A 12,263-nucleotide genomic window follows, 5' to 3' on the forward strand; every position below is an offset into this window, starting at 1 on the left:
CATTTGTCTATTAATATAGATTAAACTTAATGTCAATGTTCGCTAATGAGTTTTTTATTTAAAAAACACAAATCCCGCTGCGATTCTTTTGCAGTTCCTTTTTAAGTTTGAGTATTATTTTCTTATGCGTTGATAGGTTTTACATTGAGTATAACGTAAGCTTCGATATTTAAAAAAATATTTAATTTGATATTAGCACAAAACATATTAAAACTATCGTACGTATTGTTACTTTTTTATCAACTCTTTAATTTCACTCTGACTTATCAATGTTTTCTCTAGACACTTGGGATTTTTACAAATATCTGTAAATGCTTAGCGGGCGCGTGAAAAAAAAAAGCGCTTGAAACTACGTAAATCTATTAGGATTTATGACATATAAAAATTTTGCTCTCAACGAATGTACATTATTAATTATTTGTACTATAGAAAATCCTATGATCGTCGTTTAATTTCATTCATCATCATCACCAATTAGAAGCAAAGTAGGTTTACTATAATTAGAGTTATATTCCATATACAATCTTAACGAACACTCATTACATTCTGACAAATTTTGTCATCTCGACCGAAAGTTCAAGCGGCCACGTCGAACTTTGTAATCTCGTTAACTTCATAATCCCACCGTGAAGATTTTACTAAATAACTTTAACCACTCGTTAATAAGCTATTTCCTTGAAGTATTATATTAATATAACATTTTTTTTAATTAAATTTAATTCCCTGTTTTTTTACATAGTTCAGCATCAGCTATTTTCGTTGATTACATTTACTATAAATAAGTAGGCTGTTTAAGGACGACGATTTTAGACACCAATCTGTAATCATTTTGATATAATTCTATCAATTTCTTAATGCGTCACTTACGACTTTCTCCAAATTTACAGAATGCAAAACTATTTTTTAAAAAAAGTTTTATTTATGGTATGGCAAGTTAAGTTAGTCCAATCACGGATATATGTAACTCAAATGAGCCATTTCCCGTTACGACATGTTGAATTTGAGACAGAAATAAAAAATACCTATTTTTTTTAAATATAAGACGATATATTCTACAATAAAAATAACTTACATACATATATCGTAAACAAAATAAGCGTTCTACTAAAGTCAGTTTGATTTACTTCCATTTACCGACCCTCGATGAAGGAGCATGGTGACTTAATCTCCTAATCCTACTAATAGGATAAATCTTTGCCCAACTGTGGGTCATTAACAGGGTGTAACTTTACTTTTTAATAGATTAATTGATTGTGCGCAGGCTTATGTTATTTAATAGATTACTATGAAAGTTATTCGTTGAGCATAATGTTAATTTTATGCGAATATTTAGTTATAAAATTATTTCTAGATACGTCTTGTATTAAATCAATATTGAGCTCTACGACGGGTAGCATCAATGGTTACCCATTGCAAAGGAAGTATTACAGTGGAAGCTTATGTGCGCAAGCACAGGTGCACCATTCCGTCAGTTTCATAATCTGATGGGACAGCAATTTAACACGAGCGAGTGCGTTCAGACGCAGGGACAACGGTTTACATGAAGGCTCCGATGCAGGCGACGGCTCTCCGAAGCACTGGAAAATAACACTTCCGTTCGGATAAATAATTACCATAATAGCAGATTCGATTTCACGACCCAAGTTTAAATTTGGAATTAGACATTTTTAGTGTTATGAGATAGATAGATCACAGAGGTTATTAAATACATAAATATTTCAAGTGCTCACTGCCATATAATACGTCTGGATGACTGACAATCGATGCGTTCCTTCCATGATATAGGTATTTGTGTGTCAGAAACATCGAGAATTTCTCGATTAAATGTATAAATGAAAACGTTGACGTACATAATTGAGAAGTTTTTTAATGATTCAATTAAATATTCACAGATTATAATTAAAATTGCCAACTGGAATATTAATATTATATAATTCCAATTAGTTTTTTTTCACTAACTATTTGAAAACTCTAAGTATTGGTAACTTATGACTTGATCTATAAATTGTGTTTATCGGTGCTTAGTTATGAAGTGCATCTTCTTCTCTCAATTACCAAATTAATGATTAATAAACAACGTATATGAGATAGGCTGTACGTACACCGAAAACCAAAAAACGTATCGAAGTATTATCGGTTCAACGTTCAAATCGCGTTGAAATCTTTACGTTCAGAAGATTTTTTTTTTATCATTGACTATCTCAGACAATTGTTTTACAGTTAACTTTTTTTTTAAAAACAAACCTCTTTTTTAATTTTAATATTTATATTATCTATGTCTGAGATAAAAATACAAATATTATATTATTACAATCTATCAAATTGGTATAAATATGATAATTAATAATCAGTAACACAGAAAAATATAATTTAATTAATATTCACTTAACAATTATTTAAGCGAATTTTACTTATCTATATTTATACATTGGTAAATTTAAAAGTACAAACATACCGACAATGTTTTAATTACATATAAAACATACTTAAAAAATGAACTTTCTAATACAAATTATATGTTATAGTATATATATGTTAGACCGACGGCTTTGCTTATTTATATAAGTATATTAAAACGTGCTAATGACAATATAATCTGGATGAATACAGTACAATCGTTGCCTCCTTAAAAATATTTATTTAAAAATACCAATTAGAATTTTACTTAAACTATGCTCTAAACAGTAATACTTGTGCTCATTGTCTAATAAAAAAAAAAGTAAATGCCAGTGTTCGTTTAGAAATATATTTTATTGAGTAAAATATATTCTTAATTAAACCTACTTACGATATAATAATACTTGTTCAATGAATCGATCCATTATCAGCTTAAATTTTTTTTTTAAAACAATATTTACTATCAAATTCATTCATTTTTTTATTAATAACAATCTTACAACAATACTTAATAGGAATGATATACTTTATTAAGAAAACTGAGGTTTAATAAATTCAACACATTAAATTAGATCTAATCCCAATAAGACATTCCTGTAGCATTTGTACTCATATGTTATTAGTAAATAATAGTATTTTATAAAGAGTACGTATGTTTAAAATATCTTTATTAAGCGTATTTATAGGTATGTGATAATTTTTTACTATTAATGGTCAACCTATGATATTAAAAAAATACATTTGCTTAATAAAAAAATTATATTAGTTTAATTTTAAGATTATCACTTATGTCAATAAATATTTAAACAGTTTATTTTTACTGATCCATTTGAAAAGTTAACGTTCTACTTAAAATGTTTAATAGTTACCTATGTAAATAATCAAAATGATTATAGTATTAAAAATAAATATTAAAAGATACAAGTCAATTATACAACGTTACTGAAACTAGTTTAGTTTAATAAAATAATTTATGGATATAATTACACGTAATAATATATTCAAGTACTTACATTTAATTTATAAATTTAAATGAAAATAACAAATGTAGATATTAAGTTGATGTAAAATTTATTATAATTATTCAAATTTAAGATTAAATTATATATAAATTTATTTTAATATATAATTATCTTAAGTTTTGCGTCAGAAGTTCAAACTAAAGGCACCTACTTTTATCTTCAAGTTAATAATTAGGTATTTTATAATCTAATTTAATTTGTGTTTTGTTAATTTTTTTAAAAAAACTATATAAACTACAACAAAATATAACAACTATATTTCTGTTTAAATCGCTTAGGCCTTTATATAAATATAATATATAAAACTGATTTTATAATACATAGTTAGAAATCATTTTTAATTTGAAATTGGTAATTGGTTTGAAGTTTCAATGAATCTATAACAGATCTCTACATTGAATCTAAACTATATTTTCTATTAACTATCTTCAAACATAACTAAGTTTTATACAAACTATAAAAAACTATACTATTTCTAATAATTTACTTACGTGAAGACCGTCGGGGACTTATAATGCCTGTTGCTAAAACTAATGTAGAGACATAACTACTAATATGATAAGTACCTATAACTACATATAAATTATACTATTTATTATTTATAATTAAGTTTCAATATTCATTTTTTATTACTAAACCATATTTATTGTTCCGTTTAAGTTTAATATCAGTTTATTATTTTATAACTTAACGACAAACTGCTTGTATTTTTATCATCACGGACTCTACTTACTAAAACGTCTAGAACGACTAATTTACATACTTATCTATTCATTCGACTTCATCGTGGTTTATTATAAAAGCAATATTACTAACCTGCGAGGCGGATGGGTACGAATAGCCGAATTGTGCGTACGCTGCCATAGGGACGATCATATGGGCGGCTTCACACAACACTGTCTCTCAAAGTCTAGTCAAGGACGGGTTATCTATACTACGTCTATGAAAAAAATTAAGTTAATTTATCACAGTTGTTTATATGCGCGGCGGCTGCGCGGCGCGCTGCCATCCTGCGCGTCAGGGAGCCGAGCTGCGCGCTAGCATGCCGGGCAACTCGTCGGCACGACACCTTCACGCTAACGATTCTCGACACAGACTGGCGCGCGCCAGAAATCAAACGCCCCTCCGCCGTAGGACTGAGCGATTTTAGCCCCACCCAAAAGGCGGCGCCGACCGTTATCAACCAATCGCAAAACGACTTTTCTGTCCTTCTCGAAACACAGACTGGAAAGGCGGCCGCGTATTGGTAGCTACGTCCCCACCACGACCCGTCCACGCCCCGTCAAACGTCGCCGCCTATGTTCGGGTGGGGGAAAAAGCGGCAGAGTCGATCTGACTTGTCCATGTTTATGGGTTTTCGGCGAGACAGTCGCGAGGCGTACGAGCAAACAAATCTTTATAGGCAAAAAATGGTTCGGCCGAGGACAAGATGTTTCACCTTGTCAGATTTACGGAGCGCCGTCGAGTCGAATATCAATTTTAGTTTTTACCTGTGTTTATATTCGTCGTTATTCGCAACGTAATGTCAGTATAAAGGCTATTAATTGAAATAATACCTACACAGCTTAAGGTGGTTTCGAACTTTAAAATAAGTTTTTAGCGTGTAATAAAATTATTTTAAACTCTTAACATTGAAAGGAGTAACGAACCGAATATTAGTTTACGCACACAGGTGTAAGAATTTAGGTACCCAATTACCTGCATTTATTAGTATTTGATTCTAAATATAATTTACTCAGGTAAGTATACCTAATAATCAGGACAAAATTACTTAACAAAACAAATGTTAAACGATATATATGTACCTACCTATGTTATATTGTTATTGAAATATGTACCAGTCTATATATGTCATATATATCACACTTGAATTATATATTTAAACTCAGTTATTCAATTAAGTGGATATACTTACTTATTTATTATTTTATTTATTTTTGTTGAATATAAATAAGTACTTATAATAGGTACCTACTTATATTATTTATTTACTTATATAGGTAAATACTAAATGATATTAATTTTGGTAAGTGATTTGACAGTTTTTTGGGGGTTCATTGGAAAATTATAGTTTTTATATTAGCTATATAATTGAAATATGTTGTTACAATATATATATATATATATATATTTATTTAATTATTTTTTGGAAAACGTTGTACCTTATAACATATTGTATGATGATGTATCTGGTGACAGAATTGTTGCGAAAAAAAATCAAATATTAGAAAAACGTTTATTAACTTAGAAGTAGAGCATTTTTAACTTGATATAGATAGGTACTAAGTTAACGAATTTAGTATATTTTTATAAACTTAGGATATGTATTTATAGCAGAATACAATAATCCTACCTACCTACTAAGATGTGCCATTGGTGGGTGATCTTGTAGATATTGATATTAGCTCAATTAATCTACCTAAGGAGAATAATTGCTAGGAAAATTTTACTTTTGGCAAACTTACCTACATATTGTAGATATATACCTAAGTGAGATGCATTTATTTTATAAAAATTGTAAAACTTACCACTTACCATCCATGGCTCCTTAACCGTTTATTTTATTTGATGTGAATAAAACGAAAATAAATAAAATCATGAATCAGGTATAAATCGAACCCGCTGTTACTGTTATCAGCGTGGGAGTTACAACCACTAAACCATAAGTACGCAAGTGATCTTTATATTCTTATGTGTTTAATTTTTATTTAATGTAGTAATTTTTTACGAAATGCTTGTCGATATCGATCTAGTGCTCTCTGTGTTTTGTTTATTATAAAATAAATAATTTTTTATCATAATCAACATTATTATTATTTTTTTAATTAAAAAAATACAAAATACATAACAGTGTGTACCTAAATAATCCACGGTTCGAATTAAAAACGCTCTCCTTTTGGAGAAGGCTTGGAGTTTTTTCCACCACGTTGCGGCTTGGTCATATGTCAAATCCAAATATAAATTATGAAAGACACGTGAGAATTCAACGGTGTTGGCCCGGATTTGAACTCGCAATCAAAGATCATTCAAGAGTTTTATCCACTGTACCGTTCGTGGTCATAGCTCACTGTAGATATGTAGATAGAGATTCGTTATACATAAAAAGTTATTTTATATTTATATATATGTATATAATAATTTATCTATTAAACAAAACGCGTCTAGTTCACGTAAAAAAATCATGTCGTAATCTTATTTTTTTAAGCTGTTAAATATTTTGTTAAATCGCCTAGACAAAATTATAAAAACTATAATTGTATACGTTGTTAATTTAAGTTAATAAACCGGTTATAACTGGTTAAATCTTACAATAATATATCTATGTATTTAATATAAATATTAATGTATTTGATACAAATTTTATATAAGTAATACAAAACATTTTGTAATGAATGAATGTATGAATGGATTTCTGCAAAGAGTACCTACAAGTGTAAGTCATCAGTTACATGATCATATATTTTCGGAGACTCTTGCCTACAAAAGGTAGATCCTGTACTTACATCACTTCAACCCTCTATTGACGCACAATATAATTCTTTAAGTACCAAAAATTGTAAATTAAATTTACTTAAGAATATTTAAAACAAATATGTATGCATTAATGACTATAACCTAATTATATGACTAGTTTTAGCCCGCGGCTTTGCCCGTGTGTAAGTCGATGTTAGGTATCCTATTCTAATATCACCCCAGAGAACTTATTTGAAACATTTCATGATGATCGGCTTAATATTTAAATCGTAACAAACAAATCAACTTTCGCATTCATAATATTGGTCGGAATAATAAAAAAATTGTAACTATGTGAAATTAATTTTTATTTCAAAACGAATTAAAATATGTTTTGTTTCATTATTATGAAAGCATATTACCCATAGTTTGTAATTTTATAATTACAACGTGTCTCAATACTAAATAATTTGTTCCTATAAGGCGAACAAGTAATTTATAAAATAACAAAAAAAAATCTATGAATAACGTTAATTAATCAATCAAGCGGCAGGAATTATCGATCCCATAAGAAATTACGTACGCCAATTAATTATGAAAATAAAAATAATTTCTACGGCGATTATGTATCGATAAATTTATATCGATTAAATATATTGGCAATCATTACGCGAACTATAGTTAAATCCTCATAAGGAAATGTTTTAAGCGTTCAAACACGCTTCTTCAATGCAAAAATGTAATTTTAAACAGAATATAAGCATGTCAAAAACTTGCCCATTTTGAACCCGCATTGTATGAGCAGTTTTGACCACTGTGCCATATTAACTCAAATATTTAACTGTAATATAAATAATATGCTAAAGACTATTAAATTGATTATAATATTTGTCTTTTTTTACGATGAATAAATAATTTGAAAATGTAGATATTTTATATGAAGTTAATAAAGAAAAAATAAAAAGGTTATATATACTGTATAATGATCATTAAAAATAATACAATACTGTAAATATATAAAAAGAAAATTATAAATTTTTATGTAATTAATGTACCTTGCGAGTAATATCAAATTACATCAATTTGTTCTCAACGAAAAAAAAAAAAAACTGCAACAAAATTAGTACTTCGGTGTTCAAAACCTAAAGTGTCAGAAATTACGATACAACTTTTAAAGTATAATTAAAGAGATGTGTTGTATATTAGCCCGCGGAACCCTAATGACAGTTCCACAGATGCGGGTTGGACAGCTGACCGGTGGATGCTAAAATGGGAATAGAAAATACGGGTTAAGCTGATAGTTTTTTTCTCGTTCAAGTTTTTATAAAGTTTAAAAGTATATTACAATAAATAAAGTGATCTAGATTACTACAAGAAAGGTTATAAACGATTATATTAAATAGGCTGTTTATTTATTTACAAACATATTTATTTCGTGTAAATGAAACGATGGTACGATTTCTAGAATTTTATTTTAGTAATCGTTTGAAGTTTTTATTACGTCAATATAAAAGGGGCCATTAATAAAAACAGTTTTCAACTGCACTAATATAAGGGAAGGGAGCTCTGTCTGTTTGCCTGTTTGCATCTGCACGGCAAGCGACTGAACAGATTTTGATGATATTTAGTAGGAAACAAGTCAAACTTGCTATGGATTCAAACGCGATGGACGGATAGGCGTTTTTGTCTAACACCCGACGACCGACATCTAAAACACGAACGACAACTAGATTAACACATATATTTATAAAAATGTTTCTGTGCCTAATATAACAATTAATGTTCAACTCTGTAGACTGTCACTAGTATCAAAAAATTCTGACGAATCGATTCACTAAAACTAGCCTTAAATACATTCGCAATCGGAACCTTAACAATTGTTAGTAAAAACTTGACTAAGTTGAATAGCTGAAACTAATGTATCGGTATGGAAAACCTATCTAAACGATTTATTTATAATTTGATAATCTTTAACCAAGATGTATGCGCCAACTTTTTCAGATCTGACAATATTATTAAATAAAATTTAATTAAAACACTGAATTAGCGGCGTTCTTAGAGTTGTATTTGATGTGTTATTATTAATTTCTATCTTCATTAAAGTTGAGTGTAGTGCGATTATTAATTATACTTTTTTTTAAACGTCCGTAATGGTATGTTACACTGTACTAGACTACTATTATTGTAATTTTATGGCGTTTCTTATAACTATCAGTAGACAAATAAATAATTATATTATGATTTCCAGTGCGAATTTTATATTGCGTTTGATAAATGCATGAGCATAGTATACTTGATAAGGGATCAAGGGGAAAAACAAAACCAAATGATTTACAAGCGTTATGAAATATTTTTATATTAAACCAATTCATAAATTTTAAGGTTACATTACAAAAATTATGTATAAGTAACTTATTTTTTTCTGAATACCTAATCTCGTTCATGGCTTTGTGCAAGCCCGTCTGGGTAGGTACCACCCACTCATCAGATATTCTACCGCCAAATAACAGTACACTGTATTGTCGTGTTCCGGTTAGAAGGGTGAGTGAGCCAGTGTAATCACAGGCACAAGGGACATAACATCTTAGTTCCCAAGGTTGGTGGCGCATAGGTGATGTAAGGAATGGTTAATATTTCTTACAGCGCCTTTGTCTATGGGCGGTGGTGACCACTTACCATCAGGTGGCCCATATGCTCGTCCGCCAAACAAAGCCATAAAATAAAAAAAATAAACAATAAAATAAAGTAGATATAACACAGTATTATGTTATGATTCGTTGTTTTTCATGCAGGATATATTAATTTAATTTTATCATATAAATAATATGTGTAATATAATTTATTTAAAGAGTGAATATGTACTGAGTTTTTTACCGGTCGTTCTCGTTAGGAACCACAATCTGAAGCAATTTATACTTTTATAAAATAACGATTTAAAAGCGCTTGTGTGTGTATCCGAATAGTATAGTAGTAGTAGTAGTAGTATAGTAGTAGTATAATAGTATAATAAGTATATTTTAATATTGATTTGCCGTACATTTATATTACAACAAATTCATTCCTGCTAAAACCACCTGTTCGGTGAAAATAATTCAAATCTAAATCTTCACAACACAAAAAATTGTCAAGCAAAATATGTCCCTATACCAACGATTTACGATACAAAATCCCGTGAAACTTTTAAAGGTCTCGTGTTACTCGTAATCGGTAATCGGTTACTCGATTGTCGATAGCACATCTGACAACAATGGGACCTCTGACGTCACTGACGACAATGGCCATTTTGACGTCACAATACAATAGACTTCCCTTGATACGATTAAATCCTTATTGGTTCCTTGTAACTCGTAAAATACGTATGTAAGGAAGTCAGAACGTGGTTTGGGGACCTGTTCCGTGATAGCTATTAAACGTGGATAGCTTAGAAATGAGATTACGTTGTTAGAAACTGATATACCATAAACACAATGGATATATTATAACATATTTATTTTGTGTAAATTGTCAAAGTCAAAGTCAAAAATCTTTATTCAATATAGAAGTGTATGCACTTGCTTATTGATTGTCAAAAATCTACCACCGGTTCGGAATTTAGCACCCCAGATCTGAGAAGAACCGGCGAAAGAAACTCAGCGGGATATTTTTTTTTTTTTTAACCATTTTCCGTGTACAATGAAAATTATATTTTAGTTATTTGAAACAGCCTGGAGGCGATCATTTCATTCCCAAGGTGTGCTGTCAACTAATTGAATTATACTTGATGATAGGACTTTGCTAAGCCCGTCTGGGTACCTCCCGCTCATCAAATATTCTATCGCCAAACAGCAATACCTACTCAGTACTATAAAAAGCTAAAACTGATAGAATAATTTCTGTTATAATGTCTCTGCTCTATAGGATACGGGTATACTAGTAAGAGATCAACTGATTTCAGTGTCTGCCTAGTGGAAAATATCATGTAACTTAATTTGAAACCAATCAAATTAACCCATTATTTTGTTATTCTTTGAAAACGGTGCATTTGGATGTTATCTATGTTTTTAAGAAAGACGTAAGTGACACATTATTTCATCAAATGCTGTTTGGAATTAATATATTATATACTTACTAGGTGAACCCGCGACTTTACTACCGCTTACTTATGAAACTTTTTAGCACACATACTTACACCCCAATTTTACCAGCTCGAGGGATGAAATAAAAAAATATATGTTGTGTCCAAACAAACAATCAAGATAATGAATTTCATCTAAGTCGGTTCAGCAATTTAAGCATTAGACACCTTTCTAAAGGTTACAAATCTCTATGTAGTTTAGATCAAACCTCCATTCAATATCTTAATATAAGATCATTCATAAAGATACGGAATAAGATTAATTAACACACAAATAATCCTGTTAAACATAATCATATAAACAGTTAATAACACACGGCCTCAATTACACCGTTGCGTATTTTAATTTATTTCGCGTTTAAATAATTATTCGATCGGACGAATTCGCCTGCCCACCCCCGGGGGATAACAGTCCGCGCTTATTGTTACAAGTGGTTATTTACTAGATGATACAATAAGGCTTTAATAAGGGCTTAAGTACGTGTAATTAATAGTTATTTATCACCTTTTTAGAGGAAGTCGCAGGTTTGTAGCGCTGTAACAAAAATTAGCAATTCCTTACGTCCCCAATATGACACCAACCTTGAGAACTAAGAATGTATGTGTAGTATATACACAGGCTCACTCACACTTCAAAAACAAAACATATCAATACTAAGTACCTAACTGGTGTTGGAATAAGTAATGAGTGGGTGGTACCTATCCTGGTGCAAAGCTCTATCACCAAGTAAATCTGTGTTTGGCTAACGAGCGATCCATAAGCGAGGCTCATGGATATACTTTTCCGCTTGGCTGTAATGCTGACGCTCACATGCGATGGTGACCACTTGCCATCAGGTGGACTGTGCCCGTGTGCCTCGGAAGGTAACAATAATTATAAGTAAGGAAGTTTCATTAGAATAAGAAAAATCCTAATATTGAATTTTATGATTTGATTGCAATGCCTTTTGCGAGCACGTGTTTCGTGTAAACAACGAATCCTATTTACTTTACATTTGTTGTACAAGAGAAAACACTTTCGACAATTATTGTTGTAAACAAGTCTTCAATTATTTACGTCAACAATTAATTAATAGTTCTACTAATTATAAGTTCCGACAACGGAACAAAGCGTTGCGTATATTGTTCAGTAACATCCGACAACAGATGTCTAAAAACTTACTACGTAGAAGCTACAAATATTAGCAACATTCTTGTCATATATGTAATGTTATTGTTGAGGCCTTCGATAATAATGGTATTGAACATCTCACGCTAAGCACTCCGCAAATGGAAAA

At 30.2% G+C, this 12,263-nt stretch overlaps 1 protein-coding gene across 4 annotated transcripts in view; it reads right to left on the minus strand.

Moving 5' to 3' along the window:
- Nucleotides 1-12,263, minus strand: part of LOC125076121 (homeobox protein araucan-like) — a 120,612-nt gene that overhangs the window by 54,892 nt on the left and 53,457 nt on the right. For 2 of the 4 annotated variants that reach the window (XM_047688094.1, XM_047688095.1), the window contains exon 1: nt 4,236-4,499. The exons of the other annotated variants lie outside the window; for them this stretch is intronic. In XM_047688094.1, the coding sequence (XP_047544050.1) occupies nt 4,236-4,295 (60 nt within the window). In that variant the 5' untranslated portion in view covers nt 4,296-4,499. Of the gene's footprint in view, nt 1-4,235; nt 4,500-12,263 lie in introns of those variants that run through there. 4 annotated transcript variants of the gene reach the window in all.

Source organism: Vanessa atalanta, chromosome Z, assembly GCF_905147765.1.
Source record: "Vanessa atalanta chromosome Z, ilVanAtal1.2, whole genome shotgun sequence".
Taxonomy (NCBI): domain Eukaryota; kingdom Metazoa; phylum Arthropoda; class Insecta; order Lepidoptera; family Nymphalidae; genus Vanessa; species Vanessa atalanta.